General features: G+C 40.2%; 1 protein-coding gene across 2 annotated transcripts in view; it reads left to right on the top strand.

The window, feature by feature from the left end:
* The window catches only part of Cdc123 (cell division cycle 123), a 50,750-nt gene that overhangs the window by 15,393 nt on the left and 8,635 nt on the right, over nt 1-26,722 (top strand). For both annotated transcript variants that reach the window (XM_003468635.5, XM_005003233.4), the window contains 6 exons: nt 1,984-2,079; nt 3,961-4,067; nt 10,911-10,959; nt 15,428-15,503; nt 16,876-16,998; nt 17,835-17,863. In XM_003468635.5, coding sequence (XP_003468683.1) covers nt 1,984-2,079; nt 3,961-4,067; nt 10,911-10,959; nt 15,428-15,503; nt 16,876-16,998; nt 17,835-17,863 — 480 coding nt within the window. The remainder of the gene's footprint in view (nt 1-1,983; nt 2,080-3,960; nt 4,068-10,910; nt 10,960-15,427; nt 15,504-16,875; nt 16,999-17,834; nt 17,864-26,722) is intronic.

Raw genomic sequence — 26,722 nt, 5'->3', positions numbered from 1 at the left:
ATTTGGTAATATTACTATATCTGTTTTAGCTCTCTGGTTTTGATCATTTTATTACACTATGTATAAAGAAATGTTAAGACAGCATTTTACAAAATAGTTCCGTGGCAGAGTGCTTGCCTCGCATGTACGATGCCCTGAGTTCAATCCTCAGTACAAAACAAAAATAAAAAGGACAAAATATACTTTGAAGTATTTAATGGTAAAGAGTCTTAGTGGCCATAGCTTACTCTAAAACAGACGGAAAAAAGATGTATTTATGTATGTAAATATAAAGAAGTAGACACATGCATGGATTTAGGGCGGGGTTTGGAGGCAGAATGATAAACCAAATGTAATAAGATGGAGAGTAGAGATGAGGAGTGGATAGACCTTCTTTGTACCACCCTTGTGATGTTTCTGAAAGTCTAAAGTTATTTAAAGATGCGTAATTTTAAAAAGTATTTAGGTTTCAGTATGTGGAACTAGATAGAGTTGGGCAGGCACATGCATGGCAGAACATTCTTAGCAGAGAAAAGCACCAGCTACAGTGTGCAGAACCCCTTCGGTTTCCTCTTCAGCACTGTTGAAAACTTGGTCAGGCCTGTGCCTGAAATTGCAGCTCTCTGGGAGGCTGAGGCAGGAGGATCACAAGTTTTAGCTGCTGTCTGAGTAACTCAGTGAGACCCTGCCTCAAAAATAAAAAAGAAATTTTTTTAGTTAGGCAAATTGGCTGGGAGCATAGCTGAATGTGAGGGTCCTGGGTTCAGTTCACAGTAACACACATACACAAATGTGCCTCATGGAAACACATTGTCATTCTAAAAATTTACTTCTATGGTGTTTCCAGAATCCTATCAGTTTTTTCTTTCTTGTAAAAGGGGCTAGATATTGGGGTTCCACATAAGCCATTTGATTTACAGTAAAACCTTGGTTTCTGAGAATAATTTATTCTGCTCATAATGCAGGACATTTCAAAGTACACTGTATTTCAAAGCAGTGAGAGATGGGGAAAGAATTTCCTATGATCATCTGACATTTGGTGTGAGGTACTTATATTATAAGATGTCACTTATGAATTTAAAACTATTTAGAAATGTTTGTTTATCTTGAGGAACACTTGGGGAGCAACTACCTGCAGTCCAGCATTTGACTTTATTTTGGGATGTTCAGTTAATCGTAGACCAGTGGCTGCATGTTTCCCAGAATTTGCAGGTTGGGCGATAGGGGGCAGCAACCCCCTGTGTGAGGGACTCTGCAGTTAAATTCTTAGGTGGGGAATTTCCTTAGTATTTTGTGCTCTGCCTCTCCTGAAAGCTCTACTCCTTCCTCTCCTCCCTCCTTTTCCCCAACTTACATCCATGAGCTCCTTTGGTAACGTATATTGCTGTTTAACAGCAATATCTGTTACTTTTTGGTTTAAATGCATACTTAGAATGTTTCTATTACTTGCTTATATAAAATACACATTTAAAAAAATACACATTGTTAAACAAACCAAAAAGGACCAAGGTCTTACCTTTGAACTTGGTTTATATTAAAAGTTGCCTGGAAATGGCAGTGTGGATGATTCAGTACATCGGTTTTCACTCCCATGAAACCTTCTGGGGCTTTGTCCAGGACTCCTCACAGAAAAGCAGAGTCTAGCTCTGAAGGACGCCTGCCTTGTTATTCTGAGAACCGCTGTCTGGGTACAGGGTTATCGCCATTACTGTCTGTAGAATCTCTGGCCTGCAGGAGGTATACAGAATGAACTAGTTCATTCCTTCCTCACGTGCTAGGTGCTGTATAACATCTGTCGTTTTAGATCTGGAGGGTTTGATTATTTTGAGAAGTGCCATTTGAGTAATTTTGTTTCTCTTGCTGGTAAATATTATTTGATCCTTGATCTTGTGTAGGTGAGTTCATAAACTCAGGTAGTAGATTGTAACCTTGAGATTTTGATGCTTTCAGTGTTTGCTATGATGATACGATGCTGACTTGCCCCAATGATCTTTTTCTCCATAGGCACCCGAATTTCCAGAGTTCACCACTAAAGTCCAAGAAGCCATCAATTCTCTGGGGGGCAGCGTCTTCCCTAAGCTCAACTGGAGTGCCCCAAGGGTAGGGTCGTAGAAGTAAACTTCCTGTTCCAGCTGTCTTGGCGATGCTTTCCTCCACGCCGTGTTCCCACAGAGAGGGTCTGATTGTACTGAATTCCAGGGGGAAACACCTGGAATTTCTTAGTATTCACCTGTTTTCTATTTTTCTAATTTTGTTGTATATTTCCTGGGCTCTGTGAAATACTGTTTATTCTGCCAAATGACAGTCTCACCCTCTTGTGTTGCCATTAATTGTGCTAGAATTCTGATGTTCATTTTCTGCCCTTTTCAAAACTTCAACTGTTTAAAAGAGAATTTTTTCTGTTGAAAAAATAATATTTAAAATATCAAGTTATAATTTGAGAAATCAGCTGATATTTTCTTCAGTGTGTTTTCCTATTTTAGAATTACACCATGTTTTGGTTTGTTTTTTTTTGTACTGGGAATTGAACTCAGGACCTCGTGCTTGCCAGGCAGATGCTGTGCCACTGAGCTGTATTCCTGACCCTGTTTTTCTATTTTATCAACCCATGGACAGTACTTTTGGAGAAGTTAAGGTCCAGGGGCAGATCTCACTACTTTTATTATCCAATAGAAAATAATTTCATGTCAGCAAAACTCGTTTAAGAAATTAAAGTCTAGCCAGGCACAGTGGCACACTCCTGGCTTTAACCAGCGTGGGCAACTTAGTGAGACCCTATCTCGAGAGAAAAGTAATAGAAAGCGGTGGGATGTGGCTCATGGAAGACCCTGTGCTTAGAACCCAGGGACACAGCAACATGGGAGGGAGGGCTGCTTTGCATTTTCAAAATGCATTTCCTGCCTTTCCTTTTTTATTCTACAGTGAATAACTTGTATTTAATCTAATTTTGGGTTTTACTTTTTAAAATTAATTATGCATGTACATAATTGAAATGTTTCAAGTATAGACTTACTCTAAAAGTCAGCGTGTCCTGACACCTGGTTAACTTCACCGCTTCCTGCTCTCTGATGCACTTTCAAATATTTTTGTACATTTTTTTTTTTTGAGACGGTCTTGCTCAGGCTGGCCTCAAACTTAGAATCCTCTTGCCTCAGCCTCCCAAGTAACTGTGAGGCATGAGCCACCACACCAGCGATGTAAGCAGCGTCTTTAACCATTCCCTTGCTGCTGAACTGAGACAAGGCCTTGCATTTAAGATGGGCAGGGTATTTGTGGTTGTAAGCGATCCATTTGTTATTTACCACATGCCTTCTGTATACCCGAGTATTTTCCATGTAGTGTGAATGCTTTCTTTATAGTCATTCATTTTCTCAGAAGTATAACTTCAGGATCGTGTCATTTTCAGACATGCTGCACTAGGCTTTGTACCTGATACTCCTCTATTTTGTAGTTGTTGTTCATATGTCTGAGACATTTCACACTCTAAGTCGTCACGGCTTAGAGCATCACACTTAGGCTCCGCCCAGATTTGCTAAGCATAGGTCTCACCTGCCCGGTCATCCAGGCACAGGTCTTCTGCTGTCACTCCCCAGAAACAGGAAGTGACTTCATTTATTCTTGGAGAGCAGCGAGTTAGGCTGCCGCTTTACTGCATTAACCTTTTAGCTGCAGTGCATTTCTTACACTCTGTTTTCCCTCCTTCCAACATCAGTAAGGAAACATTGGGAAGTACTGGGCCCAGGCCGAAATACGAGGACCCCACTATACTAGTCAGGGTTGTCACCAAGTGTCTTCCCTGCACGGTCATACACTTTGGTGTTGAAAAGCATAATTTGATATTTGACAGTATTACTAAGATGTATCTGAGTTTTTCTTTTAACCCTTGCAGCGAAAGGCCTTTTTATTTCATGTGTAGGCCTGAGCTTCATGCGTAGACAGTACCAGGCGTATATACTAAACAGCACATGCTCTGTTGTCTAGGATGCGTACTGGATAGCGATGAATAGCTCTCTGAAGTGTAAAACCCTCAGCGACGTCTTTCTGCTCTTCAAGAGTTCTGACTTCATCACTCGTGACTTCACTCAGCCGTAAGTATCTCTTGTCTCTCAATATTGTTAGTTTGAGTGCTGTGTTAGTTTTTTTGATTTTAAAATTTCATTAGTTCTAGTACTACTATGAGCATTTCTTTATTATAAAATTATTTCATGTTCCAAAGATAACCTAGTAAAGCAAACGTGACTTTTTCCATTACAGCAAAAGCTATTCAGTTAGTATTCCTAAATATCAAGGATTTTATACGTGCACTTTAAATATTTTAGATCTTTTTCTTACTATAAAACCAGTATATGTTGAAAAGCAAAGTTAGGATCTATAGCTAAACAAAACTGAGAAATATAAAAGTACCCATGATCTCCCACAATTGGCTATATACTTCCAGAATTCTGTCTTGTGAACCACTTTAACTTAAATATACCTGCCTCTCTCTATAAGATTTCAAAAAGGGCGGGGAGGATCATATGGATCGTGTCACTTAGGAGAATGCACGTCTGAGTTACTCTTCTCATTGCTGAGACAAAATACCTGACACCCAGAGTTAAAGGAGGAAAGGCTTATTTGGCTCACAGTTTGTCCATAGTCAGCTGGCTCCAAGGCAGGGTAGCTTGGCAGACTGGCATTGCAGAGTTCTGTGTTCGTGGCAAGACAGGGCAGACAGAAGGCAGCAAGTGGCAAGCAGGTGCCAGGACCAGCTCTGTTTCTGTTGTATTTTATCCAGGCTGCCCACCCTTCCCTAGGGAGGGTGGCTCTCACACCCAGGGTAGAGTACCCTTACTCCTACCTAGCCAGAATGATGCCAAGCCAGTCTTGGATTGACTTAGTAATCACACAGTCTTAATCCCAGCATCGCACACTCCAGATCCAGCTACCTCTGAGAAGCCCCATCTGTGACTGCATGAGGCTTTTGGAGGACATCTAGACACAGCCACAGCAGTACATTTGGATTTGCCAGTGCATGGTGGCATCTCTGTGTGTCTTTATGTAAAGTGACGGTTTTCATTATTTTAGTAGTGTGCCTCTGGATAGCAGTAGCACAGTGTTTTGTCAATCCTCTTTTCCTCTTTGAAGCCCTGCAGTTAATATCCTTGAACTAAATCTCTGCTTGTACCCCTAGTTTTTTCCTTAGACTCTTTTTCCAGAGCTGGAAATTCTGCTTCATTCTTTGCCACTCACTGTAGCTAAAAATCGTGACCTCACGTTATCTGCTCTTCCGCACACAGAACACTGACCTAGTTCAGGTGCTCTCTTCATTTTTCTTTTGTTCCATCACCAGACAACAGGCTTCTCTTCCTATTATCCTAAGCCATGTATCTCAGTTCAATCAATCCTTAATCTGGGCTTTAAATAAGGCGTATCTCAAAATCAAGCCTTGGAATACTACCTGTGCAGGCCCTCCTTGCCCACCCAGGTGAGTTTGCCTCGCCAGCTCACCCTTGCCAGCCTCAAGGCTTCTGTGGAAATAGAGCTTGGCATGAATTAGTCAGGAGCACCTCAACTCTGCGCATCTGGGCTCTGGAGCTTGGGCGTGTGGTTGTAGTATTGTTGATTAATGAAAGCATTTCTATTACCCATCGAGGAGTGTGGTTGTGTTGCAAGATTGAGACGGGAGGCTCACAAGTTGAAAACCAGCCTGAGCTACATAATGAACCCCTGTCTCAAAACTAAATATGGTACATGCACTGAAGAAAGCTAATACTAGCTCTGTCACTACATTAACTACCAAGATAACATTGTATTATTCTGCTCTCATTTTGTGATTACTGTTCATCTCCATTATATCTTTTAGATACGGTTTATTTAAATAGAGAAAATATAGGCAGTTAATTGAATTCATCCTGATAATGAACTGTTGGTTGGTTGGGAGCTAAAATAGTAATTTTTTTTTTTTTGAAGTACTCTTGAATTGGCTTCATGGGACTGAGAACAGCTCAGTAATAGGACTCGTGCTTTGCATGTGCAGAGGCCTGGGTTCAACCTCCAGTACTCAAAACCCAAACCTATATATATTCGCAAACATTTTTCTTTTATGAATAATTATTTTACCAAACAATGTGTTGCTCCTCATTAAATGGGGGGAAGGGCGTCTTTTTAGAGAAAGAGTCTTGCTATGTAGACCAGGCTGGTCTTGAACTCACAGCGATCCTCCTGCCTCAGCCTTCCAAGTGCTGGGATTGCACATGTGTACCACCATGCCCAGTTTACTATATGGATTATTAACACATTTCATTTAGAATTTAAAAGGATCTGAGAAAAATGTTTTAATAATAAAATGACATGTGTGTGTTGCTAGTGATAAAACCCATTGCTTTATTTATGCTAGGCAAGCATTCCACTGTTGAACTGCATCCCTAGCCTTAGTGACTTCATATTAGAATTCCTAAAATTTTAAATTAACATTTATTACTAATTAAAATGTTTAATCTGTTGAGGGAACACAACACTAGAGAATTTTTCAAATGAAAGTTTTACTATGTAGAACTCCTATTTTTGTTGTTATTGTTCCTTGTCAGTTTTTTGGTTCTTTGGGTTTTGGGCACTTTTGTGGTACTAGAAATTGAACACAGGACCTTCACATTGAACTGTATTCCCAGCAGCAAGCTAGTTGTTTTCTTGCTGTCTGCCCACCCCTGCCCTGCCCTTGCATTTCTTTCGATAAGGTCTGGGGTGCTAGGTTGACCAGTTTGGGCTCAAACTTGCTATCTTCCTGCCTCAGTCTCTCAGACAGATGGGACTACAGGCCCTGCTCAATGTCTAACTCTTAAAAGAAACAATGAAGTTACCCATATTTCTTTGGATCCTTCTAACTTAGCCACCGATTTGACAGTTTTTACAGAATGGCCACCTGCTTGCACTTGCAAGCAAGCTCAGTCCTGCAGTGACCATGCTAAGTGTTGCTACTGGACACTGCTGCACCACAGGCTGTGCTGGGTCCCTTGTCTGTGCCAGTGTGTGGCTTCTTCTGTGTGCCTGCTTCTTCATCACTGAGGAAGAGGCCTGGAACTGGCTAATGCGCATTTCCTGTCATCCGTCCAGGGACCTCTTACAGGTTTAGCACTGGGGCTTCTCCTAAGAATCGCCTTCTCTAACACAAATGAATCTGAGCCCCATGTTGAACGCTTAATGAAGATCTCTAGGGATGGATTTTGGAAAATACTCCAGGGTCATTCCAATCCTCTATTTCCAAACCCAGTATGCTTAAACGTACCCTGTGATTCATTGTGTATAAAGTACGTAAGCAGATAAATGCAGAAAGAAAAGGAGAAGACCTGCCAAGTTGTGTACAAATTTGCACAAAAAACATTGTAAGCCACCCAGTTCTGTGTACTCTTTATTAGTGAGACAACTAAGCCATCCAGAGAAGCTGACTTTCCTAAGATAATACAGGTTGAATAGCTGATGTGAAATTTTTGGGACTGGGAATGTTTTGGAATTTTGGTATTTGCAGATTTTTGAAATATTTGCAAATACAGAGAGGTCCTTGGGAATGGAACCCAAGTCTAAACATAAAATTGATTTGTGTCATACACACCTTCCACCCATGTGGGCTGAAGGTATCTTTATACGTATTCAGTGCACAAATGACTGATTTGCCACGTGAGGGCAGATGTAGAAATTCCCACTTGTATTATGTTGATTCTCAAAAAGTTTTGCATTTCAAAGCATTTCCGATTGAGATTTTTTGTGTTGGAGAACCGTTGTAATAGAGTACAGGCCCAAGATCCTGACTGCAATTTTCTTTTTTCTTTTTTTAACTTCAGGCCCCTCGTTTCCTTAATGTTCAATGAAACATTTTCCTATTCTCCTTTTGAAGATTATCAAACTCAGAGTATTTTACTAGTCTCTTAATTTTGCTCTGTGTCCAAACACAGAAAATGTGGAGTGGAGCAGTTCAGAAACATCCCTAATGATGTTCCATCTGCTAAAGCTGGGAGGGAAAAGGGTTTTTTTTTATGAATAATATAATTATGTTAGCTTTTATTAACCTGATAGTTCATGACCTTAATTTTGATTAATGTGAATCAACCTCTGAGATTAATTTTTATTTTTAAAAAATTAAATATATTTAAAGTCAGTTTCCTAGTCTTGGATTATAGGTCCTCTGGGTAACATCTTTAAATTAGTTTGATGTGAAGCAAGGGATTCTTTTTTTCTTTCCAGAGAAAAATGAGGTCTTAAAATACCACCAGTGTGTTCTCAAATGTATAAAACAGAAGTTTTACACACATTGGCATTCGGAAGATCCATCTTATACTATGGAAATAGAATTTGGTTAATGTTGAGGTTTTGTTTTGTTTTTGTTTTTTAACAATGGTGCCAGAGCGTAAAGGCTTGCCAGTATTGCTGGAGGGTATTTTTGGTTTGGTTGTCCTTTTGTTGTTAAGTTACATAGATATTTTAGTAACAGCTCTAGACCTCTCTGTGCCTGAGAAGAAAAGTGTGCATGTGATACAGTGCACCCCCACACAGTTGTTGTCTCACCGTTCTGGGCTGTGGCACCCTCTTGTGAAAAGCATAGACAGCAGTAACAGCAGTTCTCATAGGATTAGTGCAAGGATTTAACTACACGGCTAGAATAAAGTACTTCACGTGGTGCCTGCCACATAATAGATGTTCAGTATTTAAAGCCAGCGAGTGTAGAGAAAAGCCACTAGCTCTTACCCAAAACACCATGTGTACCTGTTTGTGCAGTGCAGATTGTACCAGTCCGTACCCAATTATTAGCAGTAGTAGAAATTCTATTTTCTCAGGATTTTCAACTGATTAGATAAACTAAATCGGTTACAGTTTGTTGTGTAAATCACATAATCATGTAGTTAGGGAAATAAAAAACCTTTTCAGTTTTATTTGTGAATGACTTAAGACGCTTTTCTTTTTTGCGGGGAGGGTGCTGGGGATTGAACCCAGGGCCTTACATGTGCTAAGCCACCACTGAGCTATGCTGTTTCCCCAAACATATTTACAAGTATTTTCAAGCTGGGAATGTAACTCAGTAATAGAACATTTGCCTCATATATGCTGGGCCCTGAGTTTGATCGGTAGCATCACGAAGAAAATATTGTTTTATGTATTGTTCTCACGTGCACGTGCGTGTGTATGTGTGTGCCATTTTGCTTTTCTTTCCTTTTGCTTTCTGTTAGGAGACCTGCTGATTCTTAGAGTCAAAAAATAAAAACTGAAGACAGCCGACTGTCTTCTTTTCTCCGTGTGACATGCCTCTTTCCGACCTTGCACAGTCAGGCCGTCCAAGGGATGTGCTTTAGTTTCCTTAGCGCCCTTTCAGGCCTGGGTGCTCTGTGATCGTTTCTCACCTGTGCGAGCATCCTGTGAGCCTGCTGTGCAGCAGTTACAGACCCGGGGGCAGCCAGCCTAACCTGAGGTGGCCAAGCCAGTTCTCTTTCCCTGGCCGAACCCTCTCCCTCTGATTTGCAGCCGTCATTTCTTTCACTGAGCTTATCTCTGGCTTCTCTGCTGCTGTGCACTCTTCGATTCTTGGTATTCTCCAGGATGCTTTCATCTGCCTCAAGCAGTCACTTCTGCTTCAGCTTCTGTAACAGTGTGGTTATTTCTTCCAAATAATACTGCCTTCAACTTCTCCCTCTTTTGAGTTTGCTTATTTCTGGTCAGTTACTAGTATCTCCCCTATGCCTGCATTGCTATCCTTTCCCCAAATAGGTCTGACAGCGCTGTGCTGCAGACATCTGCGTGCCTGCATGAAGTAACCTGCCTTACATAGCTGAGACCTTTATAACTCCTCCTTGTTCAGATGTGACCCTTTGTGATCGGGGTACTTGTGCCAGCCGAAACTTTTGTCCAGTCCAGGCATTTAGCAGTTCCGCCCTTGCGTTTTGCTTCCATGGTTACTGACCTCCTGCAGTTCTTTGTACACTGGGAAGCAGGTCTCACTTCCCTCTGTGCCTTGGCATATTTTTCTTTGCCATAAATATGAGCCTCTTGTCAACCACTGCTTCTCTCCCACCCACACATGGCACACAGCCGCTCAGTTCTTCCTCTGCTCTTGGAATATTTTGTCTTATTTCTCCCGGTGTTTTGAGATTCTTTGTCTACTCGTTAGCTTTCCCCACCAGATGTGGCTGACAGAGCCATTGTGGTTATTTTAGCATTATGGGTGCCCAGCCCCGTCTCTGGCACAGGTTAATGAATGGTACACAGTATTGTTGATGAAGCAGGGTTTTCACAGAGAGATGTGTAGTGGGGTACTGAATATGCTGTCAACCAGATCTTACTTTAAGAGTGTGTAGGAGGAGGGGATTGACCATATGACTTCACACGCAGAATGAGAGAAGTGGTCTGCCCGCTGGCCCTGCCCTGGGAACTCAGTGAGAGTGGATGAAATGGCAGTGCATCTGCCTTGTCAAGAGTGTGGAGGCTAACTTAGAGTCCTGGCTCGTTTGTTACATTTGAACTCTTTTGGTTCTTAATTTCCTTACCTTTTTGACAGAAAATGGATTATACCATGTGCATGACTAAACGAACTCTTAACATTATGTTGCAGTACTTAGGCTAATGCATAGAATTGAATGTGCTTAATAAATGTTTTTATCATTGAATTTGAATTAATCCTTTGATGCTTTTAATAAAACCCAATTCACATTAAATATTAGTATGATAGCTGGACTCTATAGTGACACCTTTAATCCTAGCACTTGGGAGGCTGAGGCAAGAGAATTTCTACAAGTTCAGGGTCAGGCTAGACTACATAGTGAGTTCAAGGCCAGCCTGAACTACACAGCCTATCTCAAAAAAAAAATTGTATACACACACACACACACACACACACACACACACTAATTTATATAAGTATGTGCATAAACTTATATAAGTAAGAAAAAATTGCCTTTTTTTTCTCTCCAAAGATTTATTCACTGTACTGATGATTCTCCAGATCCTTGTATAGAATATGAGGTAAGAAACCTGTTTTCCTCAATTATATTGATAGTCCCAAATGTTAAAATGCTATTTATTCTTAAGATAAATCAATGGATTTTTGGATTAATTTTCCTGAGTGTTTAGAAACACTGAATTTTTAAATTTATGAAATTTATCATACATATAAAAGAATATATATACATATTAACAATGTAAGTATTTATGATTAAAATAAAAACGTTTGTGTTTCCAGCCCAGCTGAACCAGGTTAGTTTTTAATCCAATGTACCAGGAAAAAAGGTCATCATTTTGCCCCCTTTAAAATATTGTTCATTCCTCTTACAAATAACATAAAAAGATGAGAATTAAAAGTTAAAAGGCAACTTTATTGCAAGTTTTAAGGATTTTAAACATAATAAACCCATTTTCACTCCAGAGTTCCCTAGTTTTGAAAATGTACACACACATAACCCTCTCAGATGTGCCGTGTTCCAGGATGCAGCCGGCTGCCGTGAATGAGCCCAGAGGGGCTGTCCTGCTCCGTGCTGGTCCTCACCGTCACTCTGGTTCTTCTGCCCTTGCATTGTCAAAATACAGACTTGGCAGTGCGTGTGTAAGAGAGGAGAGCCATGTTCGCTCCATACATGCTTCCAAACCCTTTCACTTTAGCTTTGCAATACCACTTAGAATTAGTGATTTTTTAAGTTTTTGTTTGCTAGAGACACTTTTGCATATATGTATGCTTTCAGAATTGGTTTGACAGGGGATGTAGCTCAGTAGCAGAGCCCGTGCCCAGCATGCATGAGGCCCCTCAGTTCCACCCCAGCGCCACACACACAGAAATCGTCTACTGACTGACCGTACCGAGTAATTCTTAGTGTGGTTAATATATTGGCATATATCCTATGATTATCTAGTATATGTGAAACACTTAATTTACTGTGTACCAGGGTACCAAATAATTAGTAAATCTTAGAGCAGTTGTAACTGAAATGTTTATGTACCATTTGTCTTTTTTTCTCTCTCTCTCTTACTTGTGGAGTATAATCATTTTCCAGGATCATTAGTTTTTGTAGCATCATTTATACTGTATAAAATATTCATATATATCTGGTCTCATTGAACAAATATCTATCTGTGAAGTGCCTGCCATGCCTTATTTGTTCTGGAAACACCAAAGATTGTAAACCTTCCCCTGAGGCTTAATCTTTGCTGATACTATCATTTCTTCTAAGATTTAGTTAGCAGTAAATTGCTCTTTCATTTTTCAGAAATAAGCTATCATCATAGTGGTGCATGAAATTTAAAGCTAGTTTTAAACCTGCAAAAATTATATTCCTTAAGTAAGTACAGTGAAAATGACCCATAGGGCCAGGGATTTAGCTCAGTGGTGTAAGTGCCTGCCTGGCGAGTACAAGATTGTGAGTTCAATCCCTGGTACCTAAATAAATAAATAAAAATTAACTAAAATATATTGTATATAATGTACAAAATTATTTTAGTAAAGATTATACACATGTCCCCCAAATTAGTGAGTACAGTTTTATTCTTTTGTTGCTAATAAAAGTTACTGTAGCCATTTTATTCACACATTACCTTTTTAGTAGATAAGAACTGTATGATACTTTAGTTTGCAGGATTTTTTTTTGTATTGGGGATCAAACTTCTGACCTCGTGCTTGCCAGGTAGGTGCTTACACCGCTGAGCTAATCCCCTGGCCTGCGCTTCTTCATTTAATTACTTTTTGAATTTTAATTTTTTTTTTAATTTTAAAGAGAATAAAACCCAACAAAACAGAGTAAAGGCAATCAAAACAAAGCAGTGAAAGTGGTACAGAACTTTGAAGCAGGATAGTAGCAAATCAACAGTGGCCACCAAAATTTATCCTACCTCTTCACAGTAATTGTCCTTCCCATTAGACATAGCAAAATCAGACAGCAAAACAGAGCAAAACTAGCCAAAGTGGAACAAAACCAGCCAAAACAGAACATTGAACAAAACAGCACAACAAATCGGAACAAAACAAAACTGGACCTCAAAAACAAAGCAGAAGGAAACCCCCAGACCCATCACACTGCACACTGTCATCGACCCAATACATGCTCAGACCACCAGCCCTAGGCCCGCAATGTTAGCCGAACAACACAGGCCTCCAGGTGTCTCTGAGCCTCAGCTGCCATCCGTCCACCGGTCCTCCAGACCACCTGATTGCCCACAATGGGGGTGGGGGTGGACGGTGTCCGGCTTCTTGATTCTCAGCCCCTGCGTCGGTTGGGCCCAGGAAGAATTTTGAATTATTAAATTTAATTTTAAAATATGACATATACAAGACTTAACCAAGAGCTCACAAAAACGAAAAGTGAAATTGGTTCATTTTACATTTCTAGGACATAGTTTTAAAAGTTTCTGAATAAACTAAAAACAGAAGAAAATACAGGGAACGAGAGAATGTATCACCCAGATATATCCTCAGTATCAACATTTTGGTCTTAAATTTGCTTTTCTTGATTGTGTATGTATGTGTACATTATAAATACTTTGCGTACCATTTTAAAGTTTTTTAAAAGTTATAAAGGGAGCATTTTCCCAGGTTGTTCTTTTTAATATAAATTTTAGTGGCTGCTTATCTTATATTTTTGCTGCTTTGCTTGACAAACACTACGTATGCTCCTGCCATGGTTTCCATACTTGTGCTGGTACAGAAGGATCAATAAAGCCCAGTTCCTGGCCTTAGGTTGCTCACGAGTTAGCTTGGGGAGAGGCATGAATCAGGCTGTTGCACTGCTGTGTAACAGGAGATGGTCATGGACAGGGGCAGTCTGCGGGCTGGGGAGGGAGACACCTGTGGCTCTTGCCCAGCAGGTGTGAGGCTCTGGGTTCAGTTGTGAGGACTGAAGAAAAGAAATGGAGGGAGAGAGTGAGAGGAGATACTGAACCCTCCTCACAAAGGTGTTCAGAGAGCGGGGCCTGGAGTAATTCAAGTTCTATAGCGCGCAGGTCTTGAAGGGCAGATGATGAAGGAAGGTGGAATTGCCAGCCGCTTGTCATCGCTAATGCTACAAAAGAGTGGGCCTGGTTGGGCTGGGCATGGAGGAGCCCACCTGTAATCACAGTTCCTTAGAGGCCCAAGTGGCAAGATTGCAGTTTTGAGGCTAGGGTGGGCAATTTGGTGAGAACCTGTCTCAAAACAAGTTTTTTTGTTTTTCTTGGTTTTGGTTTTGGTTTGTTTTATTGAGACAGGGTCTCGCTTTATAGTTCAGGCTGGCCTTGAACTCAATATGTATCGCAGACTGGTCTCAAAGTCACGGTGATCCTTCTGCCTCAGCCTCCTAAGTACTAGGATTATAGGCATGCACTACCACACCAGACTTCTGTCTCAAAATTTAAAAAATTAAATTAAATTAAAAGGGCTGAGGATATACCTCACTCTTTTCTAGGATCAGTCCACTCTCCTAGGGAAAAAAAGAAATAGGACTGATCAACTACAAAGACAAAAATAGAAAACATTTGTCAACTGTACTTTCCCTGAAGTTGTAACAATTCCATATAGAAGAAAGTTTATATATAATAATATATTAGTTATATTAGACTAATTATGATCTGATCCATGGTATAATTGGTTTACTTTAAAATAATACAAAAACTGTGGAAGGATCATGTATGATTCTTTGTGATAAACTTTAACAATAACTTAATCAGAGTCAGATTACCCAATGGTACTTAGAGTGGGTTACTGAATTTATATATGTGAGTGCTGCCATGGATCAATCTAGGGCATGCATACAAGGCAAGTTCTTTACCACACAGCTCCGCTCCCTGTTTTGAAATCATTAGTAGTAGTTTTTCTATTCCTAAAGAGGGCAAAACATGAATTACAGGGCAGCTTGTGGCACAGTCATGGTGAGATTCTACTTAGTTATCCTTGGTGTTGTGTACTGTGTTAGAACTCTCAAAGGTACATTTTTGCCCTAAAAAGTTTTAGCACAATTTCTCCTTCTTAGTAGACTAATACAACACTCCTGTATTTCCTAAACCTTGTTGCCTTAGTTATTTTTTACTTGTCGCTGAGACAAAATACCTGATGCCCAAAGTTGGGAAAGGAAAGGTTTATTTCTTACAGTTTTTGGAGGTTTCAGTCCATACTCAGTTGGCTCTGAGGAAGGGCGGCAGGCCTGGACCACAGTTCATGGTGGCTGCAAACAGCAAGGAGGAAACAGGCAAGAAAGACACACCTTTTTCCTGCCATTACATCACATCCTGGCTCCACCCCTAGTCGCTGTTGCAGTCACACCCCCAATCCAAGCACTAGACAATCAACCAATCACAAATGCATAATGCAAGCACATGAGGCCAGGGAGCCACAACATAAACCATGACACTTGTGTTTTATGATGCCACCTGGTTTTGAATCATTTTTAATGACAATTATTAAGAAATAATCTTTGCATGAAATTTTCTGTTAGACCTTGCATAGCTATATTACATTCTTTTCCTTTGTCTACAGCTTGTTCTCAGAAAATGGTGTGAATTAATTCCTGGGGCTGAATTTCGATGTTTTGTCAAGGAGAATAAGCTAATTGGTGAGTTCTTTTTACATTTGAAAGTAATCTTTAGAAGAAGACAATAAATGTCTGGATTTTCTTTTATGGCTGAAAAGTTTTCCATTATGTAAATAAATAATTTTAATCATTATCTCAAAACATCATGCTGCATGCAAATAGGTATTCTTTTTATGTGTCAATTTAAAATAAAACCAAAGAAGCCAGGCTTTAGATGGGTAGCAACTTCTGGTAATAGGATAGAGTTATCCTCAGCTTTAATATGAGGGGCCACTTCCACCCAGCTGGTACTGTCTGAAATATTGTTGGTAAGCATCACTTTTGGCATATGTGTAATGTTACCTGCTTTTTATTCGAAATTTTACAAGTATTATTCGCAACTACTTGTTTTAAGCCTCATAAAAAGCTAAGCTTTTGAACCTGTGTTTCTATTGTTAGAGCACTGTTTATTTTTCTAGCAAAAGAAAAAATGTGGAAAGATGAGTAAAGTACTGTTACCCATATTCTTTTACATTACTATTCTGTTTGCTATGATTCATGTAAGTTATATATTGAAGTTAATTTGTTCTTAAATATTTGATCTGCATGTTTTCTGTGAAATAAATTTTACCATTGATCAAGAAAAGTGTAATTTGAATAGAATATACACACTCATTGGATATGATGTTGACATTTATTAACATAATTAAAAGAAACTTGGAGCATTTAAATTTTTCATGTTGTTAGAAATTCTTTAAAAAGAGTGCTGTCTGTGCTAAAGAATGGAGTTACACTGTGTTACCAAGAGGGACGTGGAAGCCCTATTTCAGACCAGAGTCCTTTACTGTAGGAAATAGCATATTTTGGGAGTTCATTCAGTAGATTCTTCAGTACATTTGGAGTAATGTCAACAGATCACTTTGAAAAGATGTTTATTTTTCCATCACTTGAAAGATCAGACTTGGGAAGGCAGAGTTATAAGTATAAACAAGAAAAACAACTCCCATAAAATTCAGTATGAATATGGCAAATGATATGAAATATTTTAAATTTTCCTCAAAAAATGTAGAAGAGAATACCAATGTGTAGAGACATTCTTAGAAAAATTAAAGTACCAGCAGTTGACCATATGTGCAGGTTTAAAATTGTTGCTTTTACTTTTCACATAACAAACCTTCTTATGACTAAAGTTTTCTCGTGCTATACAAAAAAAGAACTTTCTAAAAGTAAGAATGCATAGTAACCTGAAACCTCAGAATTCATTTATCGATATAATCTTTTCAAGTGAGTAATGTATTATGCAGCATTCATCTGATTAATCTTCTGACCTACTTTAATGGTTTTCTTAAAAGTTTCATTACATGCCAGTTTTTTTTCAAAGAATATTGTATAACAGTAAATATTTTCTCATCAGGTATTTCTCAGAGGGACTACACACAATACTATGATCATATTTGCAAACAAAAGGAAGAAATTTGCAGATCCATACAAGAGTTCTTCAAGAAGCACATACAATATAAATTCTTAGATGAAGACTGTAAGTATTCTTATTGGCACATTGTAGTGAATTAAAGCACATGTGTAACTGCATCTGATTTAAATACCAAATTTGGAATACTGTGTTACTGGTTATGTTGCCAGTGGTTTGCATATTGGTTCATCTTACTAATTGGAATGCATTCTTATTGCTGAGGCAGTTCTCTGTCCTGCAGTCTAGATGTTTGTGTATTTTACAGAGTTCATCTAGAGAAAGAGGTGCTGCACCCATGTTTGAATAAAAGGGCAATTACAAAGTAAATCTTTGGAGTTGTTTTTAATAATTGAAAGTATGCAGTGTATTGGAGAATTTTTGTACGTCTTAAAATTATATCTGCTGTGATATACTTTTTCCCTATTTGCCAAGACTGTGTTCTTTGGCAAATTTGGTTTAAAAATTGTGAGTCGTGCCATCAGTGGCATTAGATTTTTCTGCTTTAGTACTGTAGATTTGACACGTTTCTTTCCCGGGTTGGTGATGGGTGCTCCTCACGTGAGTACTTTCTCGGTGCCAGATTCCTTCATTCCAGTGCAGCCAGTTACACTAGTGAGTTGGCTGAGATAATGTGTGTGTTTTGTGTGAATTTTTAGATTCAAGGGAATGTTATAGTTAGGGATACAGAAGAAGCAAACAAAATTACATTTAAAAAATCAGTGCAGGGTTCATTTTTTTATTTCAAGTGTACATTTTAATGTTTGAAGTTTTGAGGCTTAGAAGCATTAAGTATTCATGGCCAAATACTCCACTTTGTTTAGCAATAAAATGTACTTTAATTTTCAAACTTTGCATTGTGAAAATATTAGCGCACTGGTAACTGAGTTTTTTCTCCTTTACAGTTGTGTTTGATATATACAGAGACAGCAGGGTAAGTACCGACTGATGTGCTCAAAGTAAGTGCTGCCCTTGCAAGCATAGCACGCAGCCATTGGTGTGAGGTGCACTGCTCAGAAATTAGTTCCCAAGCCAGCTAAGGTCTGTGAAATTCACCGTGGCCTGGAGCCCACCTTAAAGTGTGCTCAACGCTGAAGACATGTCCACAGTGATAGTATGCCATTGGTTTGGGATGACTAGTGGAGCTGGTGGGCAAAGGACCCCTTCCCATCCTTCTTTGCTGTTCATCAGAGGTCTAGGCCCATTTCAGATAGTTCATTTTGTACACTTGAATGACCAGGAATCTGATATTTCAGCAGTTATTTGTAGTTAACTAAAAGATTCTTAACATGATTTGAATCACTTTTTTCTTGATACTAAGCAGAGGGTTAGTTTACATTTATTTTTTAAATGTTTCCTTAATAAATTTAATTTTTTTTTTATTTAAAGAAAAGGAAACGAAAAAAAAATACATGGAGATTAAAAAAAAGGGTAGAAATAATACTAAATTACAGACAAACAAAAGGTAAGAAATTGCCAGTTGATAAGTTACAAATTGTCATCTTCGAAATGGCTGTTCAGGTTATAGAATTAAAGTATATAGAATGACATTCAAAAAAATGACCCTACAAACCATTCTGCTCTATGGCCGAACAAAAGCTCCGTAATATGATTATCAGTCCCACCTATTTGTTTTACATCTCTAAGAGGATAAGGTTAACCATATCAAAACAGAACAGAACATTTAAAAAAAATAAAAAACAATTTAAAGAAATACAGATTTCAAAGCAAGTCCACTGGAGATCTACCTTATCTAACTGTCTCTAGCTTCTTACAAATAGTTGTCCCTAACTTCACCCACTTTCTATACTTATTGCATATTATAGAACTAATCAAATCATTACAGGATGATGGAGTCTTTTTAGGTCCTCAAGTTCCAAATTAGGGAAGACAATACCAACTACCATCGCATCTCTCATTCTCTTTGTGATAGCCGTCCCCATCTCTGCATATGCTGAAGTTGAGCTGAAGAAACCAGTCCAGAGTCATTTTAATCAGCAAGCAATAGATTGCTAGAATTTATATTATAATGCTACAAAATAAGCCTCGGGTTTTTCAGGTCTCTTCCTCAGAGTATTTGTTCCTATCCTCTCTGTATTATAGGGAAAACCAAGTCATAACAAGACAACGAAACAATTTCCTAGATAAACATGCAATGGATAGGACTTATAAAACTATAATATAAATGATCTTCCGTAGCTACTATGTTTTCTCTTGTTATTTTCAATAGATTTGTCGACAACACTGGCTTATTATAGTTAAACATACTATCACCTATTTTTATAAAAACTTATCTTTGACTGCATTGTAGTATTTGAGAGCTGTTACTGATTCATACCAGTATGGATATCCTTTACATCTTGTCATGCTCAGAGTAGTTTCCTCTACTTTTAGGGTTGATTCTAACACGCATACCGATTTCAAATAGGATCAGTCAAGGCCAACCAATAGTCTTATGATTCAGATACAATTAAGATCAGTCATAGTAAGACAATGTAAGTAATACAGAATTTCAGCCTAAGTCAATAGGAAAGTAAGGATAGTTACCGTGGTATAACCTGCTATTTTTGGTTCTAGAGGTCTGTGTCCTCAAATCTGATATGAGTGGACAGACCAGAACAAATTTAATTCAATCTAAATATGGCACTAGGACTACTGTGTCTTTTAAATCGTTATACACCATTAGCAATGACCTCTGCTTTTTTTTTTTTTAAATATAGTTTCAGAGCTGTCTCTACCAAAGACTAGCTTACCGTCTCTGCCTCATGTCTGCTACTCCACTTTTCTGCTATAATTTGTCCACCTTATTCCCTCGTTCCATGGTCTGCCCCGTTCACTGAGGCTTCTCTGCCACTGTAGCTGTAATCCTGATATCTCTTCCTCTCTTTCTCTGTAATGTCCTTCAGCGCTCTCTGTAGGGTTGGATTGGTGGCCACGAACTTCCACAGTTCCTCCTTGTCTTGAAAGTATCTTATTTCTTCATTAATTTTTAGAGAGAGTTTTGACGGATATATGAACTTAGGTTGCATATTTTTTTCCTTCAGGACTTGGAATATTTCTCCCCACTCCCTTCTTGACTTAAGAGTTTGTGTTGATAAGTCTGCTGTTATTTTGATAGATTTCCCGTTATAGGTAACCTGCATCCTTTCTCTGGCTGCTTTTAATATTCTGGTTTTTTTTGGTGGATTTCTGGGATCTCGATTATTATATGCCTAGGCGTAGATCTGTTTTGGTTGTAGGTAGCTGGCGTTCTGTATGCTTCTTTTATCTGGATATCATTTCTTTTTGCTATACGTGGGAAATTTTGCTTTAATATCTCTGTGAATATTTTTTGTATTTCATTTTTGGTTGTTCCTGCTTCCTCACTCACATTCATTATCCTTAGGTTATGTATCTTTTTATCATCTTCCAGTTTTAGAATTGCTTCTTTCTGGTTCCTTGTTATTTTTAAGAGGCTTTTTCTTTCACGTTCATAAGCCCTAAATCTCTCTTCAAGTTTCAGAAGGTTGTCTTTAGTTTCTGTCAAGGCATTTTGCCAGTATTCAATGGAGTTCTTAGTTTCCTGATATTCTCTTTGGATCTGTTTCATGTATTCTAAGTTATGCTTAAATTCTTCTTCAGATGCTTCTCTTTCTTTTCTGATTTCCTCAGTTCTTCCATCTGTGTTCTCTTGGGCGGGGCTTGTCATTTCTTTAATTAATCTCTTTATATCTTGCCTCACTTGGATCAGGAGTACATCTTTAAATTCCTCTATGAGATCATGTAAGTACTTTTTAATTTCGGCTGATGCTGTGTCGAGTAGAGGATGGTTACTGTGCTTGTTCTCTTCAGTGTTTAGTTCTCTTGGGTTTAATTTCTCCTGTTGAACAGCTGGAGATTTTTTTTTATTTTTATCTCTTGTCATGTTTCTGGTTTCTTTCAGACTGTCCTGGAGTTCTCTGGCCCTCTCCGAATTGCTTAGGGCCTTTCAGAAGCGTGCTGGCTTGAGTTTTTGCTGTCCTCCCCAATTTGCTGTTATCTGGGGTAGGCTGGGATGTAGGGGCGGTACAGTCTAGTCTCTAGCCTCTGTGTCAGTTAGTTCATAAATTAGGCTGTACTTTCTGGTTGTCACTGAGTTGTGACTATTTTGTATCTGCTTATTGGGCCCCAAGCAGAGGCTTGGTTTAGCCCCAGTAGCTCCTGCCAGTTCTCTTTGAATCAGAAGCAGCTGAGTAATGGCACAGGATTCTGCCCAGGTCCCAGCCGTTCTCTTCCAAACCTCTCTGTGATAGGAGCACCAGAAAAGCAGATCTGCCCAAAACCAAGATGGCTCCCACTAAGTTCTCTGTGTGGAGCTGAAGCCAGCAAGTAATCAGGCTCTGCCAGGACTCAAGATGTCTTCCACCAGCCCTCCCTACAGGGGGACCTGGTGATGTCACCAAGCTGCGGTTTCTGCCGCCAGGCTAATATGTCTGCACCAGACTCTGTGTTATTGATTTCCCCGTGGTGGCGGGCCAGCTGTTCTCTGGCCAAACCCAGCAGCCGCGGGGTTTTCTGTACTCACCAGAGTCCGGTGCAAGTCCTCGTTCCGGGACCGCCGCACACCAAGCTGTCCACTTTTCCCCCACTCGCGGCTCAGCGCTGACCGGTCAGATTTCTGTGCACCGTTTAGATTTGAATCGCCAGAGCTTTGTACATCCGCTCTGGTGCAGCGGTGCAGAACTGGCTGCTACTTGGAGTCTCGATCTGGGTCTCAGTTTCCCGCGGTCCCCAAAAGCAACTCAGCTTTTCATGCTGGGTCCACGAGTCTGTTTGTTGATTTAAGGGCGCGGGATTTGCAGCCTCTGGTCTCAGCACGACTTTAAATCCTCCAGCTGTACTGTCTTGGTTAATAAGAATCGCTATCGATTTGTCTGGTCCTCTCCATGCTGTCTTTTTTTAGCTTTGAGTTTGAATTCTCTGGAGAGACTCTTCACTCGATCCCCTAGCTCGCCGCCATTTTCAGCACTCTCCAAATTTAATGTTTTAATTTTAAAAAGTTCCTATTGTGGGGCTCCTTGCAATGTTTCCATATGGATGTACACTGTGCAGTGTTTACATCAGGGTAACCACATGTCCCAAAATAGTTACCATTTTCTCTGTGGTGAAAACATTCAGAGGTCCAAGGTCCAAGGTCATTGTCTACAGTCAGCCTGCTGTTGAGCAGCATACCGGAGCTGCCCGTCGCCTTAGGACTCGTGGGTCAGCTTTCCTTTCCCTCTCCCCGACCTCTGGGAACTGCTGCTCTACTCCCAATCTAGACTCACACGTAAGAGAGATCATGTGCTGCTTTCCCTGCTGTGCCTGGCTTGTTTCCTGAACAGTCTGATCTCTGCTCCATCTGCATTGCTCTGAGTGACAGGGTTCATTCTCATGGCTCAGTGGTGTTCCACTGAGTGTGAGGGTATTTGCTTTATCCGTTCACCAGCTGACGGACACTGAGGTTGTTTTCGTTTCTTGGCATCTGCAAGTAGTGCTGTCACAAACGTGGGAGTGCAGATGCCTCCCTGACACTGATTCCGTTTCTCTTGGATATACACAGGGTGCGGATCATATGGCAGATCTATTTTTAATTTTTGAAAACCCTCCATACTGTTTTCCATGATAGCTGTTCTAATTTCTGTTCCTACCGACAGTGCACATGATTTCCCTTTTCTCCACATCCTCCCTAGCGTCTTTTGTATTTCTGCTCACAGCCATCCTGGCTGAGTGAGGTGATAGATATGATCACATCGTGGCTTTAATTTACATTTCCCTAATTGTGGTGTTGAGCACTTTTCCATGCATATGTTGGCTGTTCTTATGTCTTCCTTCCATAAGAAAAAGAAAACAAAAAGCCAATACATGTAAATTTTCAGAGAACTTTGTATTGCTTAGGAGCATCATTAATGGAACAGGCGAGTGAGTGAGTGTGGTCTGTGGTTAGTGCTTGCTGATGGAGCTGGTAACAGGTGTTCTTTCTGATGTGCTACCCGTAGACGTGCTCACCCTCATGGAGTGATGCCTGCAGTACCGTTGAGTAATGTTTTGAACAGAGGGATATGGCCCAGAACAAAATTAACTGTGTGTTAAGTCAGGGGACATCACTGCAGCTTCCCCTTTCTGTCCTGCAGGACGATGGTTGCTGTTAAGAGTTGTAAAGGTGATAGGTGAGAGCAGGCCAGAAGGAATGAAACTTGGCAAAGTTTCAGCTGTGTGACAACAAACCACAGAAAGGGAAGGGGAGCTGGATGGACAGATGAGCTGTCTATTCAGTCATCAGTTTCTGCTCACCCAGATCACTACTTAGATCATGCACACAGCCAGCGGTGATCGAATCTTTTAGGTGCTAGCTGCTGTGTGCAGCAGGAAGCTTCAGACAGGACTGTGACCTCAAAGGAGTTTGTGTGTGGGTGAGGCGGACAGGCCTGGGGCAGGCAGTATCCAGGCAGTCGGTGAGAGACCAGACGCACCCGCTGGCTTGCATATGCCCATTTCTTAGAGGGGCTTTATTCTCATTTAGTTCAGTAGCACTGAGCATTATTAGTGGAACAGGTGGGTAAGTGACCCCGTCCAGCCTGTGAGGTGCACGTTATGTGCCCCCATGGCCCTGTAACTGAGGCAGTTGTCTTATATATTGGCAGTGGAAATGTTGGCGCACAGCGGGACGTCTCAGTGTATCCCTGGAACGTGTATGAGTCTGTTGTAACTTAGTAGGGCTGACAGGTGGCGCAGACAGGTAGCGGCAGATGTTTAACTGTGAAGTAAAAGTTTTAAGAGTGTTAGACAGGCACATAAGTAATGACTGCTGTATAATCCTGCAGAACTGAAACTAGTTACATTTTTACAAGTGAGAAACCCGCCAGTATAAACATCCTGACAGTTTCTGCTAGCAGATTTAAACCATATTGAAAAAGTCATTTGCATTTACTCAGTGCCACTTGTATGAGTTTGTCAGACACTTCCTGAATAGATGAGTTTTCGGCTCCCTCTGGTTTTGTACGTGGTCTCTTACCTGCAGTGTAGCTGAGCTGTGCATAGACTTGGCAGCACAGACGTCTGCTTTCTTACAAGGCACAGCTGACTGTGTGAATGGATGACTTCTCAGCATTCTGGAGGCGGCAGGGTGGGCTGGACATTCAGTGCTGCAGGCCGCAGTGTTGGGAGCCCCTTAAGTGATGATGACACACAGCTAGACTTCAGGATAACTTCCTTAGATTCTTAAAGGTTTATTCTGTTCCCCTAACTATTCTGCTCGGTTATGACTGTTCTCATTGTTAATTTGATTGCTTTTTTGGACTGGATATACCTGATCCTGATCATAGCATTGCTTGGATTGGTCTCACAACTTGGCGTCTCTTCTGTAAACGTTCTGTTTGTGATTGACAGTGAACTTTCTGAAGCTTGAAGTATTGCATAGGTGTCTTCACACTCACCTGGTTAATAACGTTAAAGTCTCCTACGTTGACAGATGAATGATGCTTGAAGGTTCCTTCAAAGTAACACACATTTGGGGAAGCCGTGGAAAAGTAGATGGAACAAGACTGGCCAGGAATTTATACCTGTTGGGCTGAGTGGGGAACAGGGAAGTCTCTATGTTGCCTGTTTACTCTTGAGTAGTTTAGGCTTTCCTACACCCGTCTGTTGTGGTCTTGTTTTTCATTTGTTTTCTGTTTTACACTGCTGGGAACTGAGCAAGCTCACTGGTGCCTGCCACATGGCACTTTTCCAGGTTGAAAACTAAAAATTGTGGGGGAAAAAAACCCTGTCTTTCCTAATTTTAACCTGAGCTACTGGTTTTGTTTTTTTGTTTTTTGTCTTTTTCCTTTTTACCGGTACCAGGGATTGAACTCACGACCGCCTGCTTGCAAGGCAGGTGCTTATGCCGCTGAGCTAAATCCCCAGCCCCCTGAGCTACTGGTTACCAAACAAGCTATATTAAAATTTCTTGCTTTCTGGTTTTGTTAGCTTTCGTATAATGTACCTTCAGATTACATTCTTGGAAAATACTGGTTAAGGTGGTTTCATTTTCCCAGTGAGTCCTCATCACAGGTGGGACCCCTCTCAGTTCCTAATAATAACACTGTATGTTTTACATTAAGGCATATTTTGTCAAAATTGCTATTGCTGCAGGACTTTTGGCTTAGAATTTATCTTTCCATTCTTTTACCTTTAGCTGTTGTGTTGTGTATCTTGTAAATACCTTTGTTTGTTGGTTGGTTTTTTGAGGTAGGGTCTCATTTTGTAGCCTGTGTTGGCCTTGAACTCTCATCCTCCTGCCTCAGCCTCCGAGGTGCTGGGATTACAGGACTGCACCACCATACCCAGCTGTAAATGGCATTTTTCTGGGGGTTGTTTATTTAATCACTAACAATTTCAGGTTTTAACTGATGAGTTTGGCTTATATTTATTGTATTTGATATTTTTTCTAAAACCTCTCTTCTACTTGCTTTTATTTGCTTTGCTTTTTTCCCCTTTTATTTAGATTACTGAATTTGCTGCCCTGTCTCCATACCTCTCTTCCCATGGTTCTGATGTTTTTATTTCTCTCATTTTGGTAGTTAACATTACATCTTAATGTGACTCTAATAAAAGTTAATTTCAGTTCCAATTGCCCTCACAAAACAAAGACCTCAAAACACTCATTTCTGCCACCCACTCCTGCCCAGGAGTGATTCGTGGTGCTTTATTTCCACCTTGCTCCTCTACCTCCACCTGAGTCATCACTGTTAACGCTTCGGGCTTTCTTACCAGCACTTCATCCCTCTAGCTGCTCTGCGGAGCTGTTGCTTCATGTTTATTTTGTTTTACTCCCTGTAACATACAGGACATCTTATACATTTTACATAGGTTAGACCTTTTGCCACAAAGAAAATAAAATACACTACTCACTTATTTTATGGCTTCTAAATTTTATTCATAATTTAAAAAAATATATCCTTGTGTATTTTTGTCCAGGCCTTTTATGATTTCTTCTTTTATACTTGAGCCTCTGATCTGTTTGCATTTCCCACTTGTCTTGTTTGATGCAGTGTTGATCCAGCCCTGGCTTCTTTCAGCTTTTCACCTGGTTGTCCCAGCACTCCTGTCTTTCTGTTCAGGTCGCTCAGGTGGAGCCTGGCTCGCCCCAGTCCGTAGGCTTTTAATCTGTGCTGTATTTTGCAGAGCCTCATCTGTGTTGATTTTATAGATCAGTTTATTTTACTTTGAGTTCACCTTTAGTGGACTCATATATTTATTCATGAGATTCGTGAGAATCCCAAAGATCCTGCCTCTCAGATCTTCATTTGTTTCACCCATGCTTTTCTGCTGAACTTCATCAGAGAATGACAAGGACATCGTCTCCAGTTCCCATCAGTAGAATCTTAGGCTCCCGGGGGGGGGGGGGGGGCTGCAGCCCTCTGTGGCCAATTCCTCGCCTCCGGCCATCTCCACACCTGTGTACCTCTGCGGCTCTCGCAGGTTCCCACAGCTCAGGTTGTACCCTTGCCTCTGTTCTTAGCTTCCTCTTGCTTCCTAGTGCCTGGTGATTTCTTTTTTTTTTCCTTCTAATACATTTATAGATTTAAAAGGCTTATTTTAATTTGAATTTTACCAGTTTTGAAACAGGAAGTCTTTAAAGTTACCTTAGGAAATGAGAAGTGAAGTTAGTAACCTGATTGCAGAGGTCCTCAATATATTTTACACTCAAATCAGAAGATCTTTGTACAAGTCAGGGTTTTTGTGATTTTTGTTTGTTTGTTTTTGGTACCAGGGATTGAACTCATGACCTTGTGCTTGTAAGGCACTTGTGCTG

This window comes from Cavia porcellus, unplaced genomic scaffold (genome assembly GCF_034190915.1).
Source record: "Cavia porcellus strain 051 isolate PalLab524CR breed Dunkin Hartley unplaced genomic scaffold, mCavPor4.1 scaffold_7, whole genome shotgun sequence".
Lineage (NCBI taxonomy): Eukaryota > Metazoa > Chordata > Mammalia > Rodentia > Caviidae > Cavia > Cavia porcellus.
The sequence above is the reverse complement of the archived record's forward strand: the minus strand, read 5'-3'. Positions and strand labels throughout refer to the sequence as shown.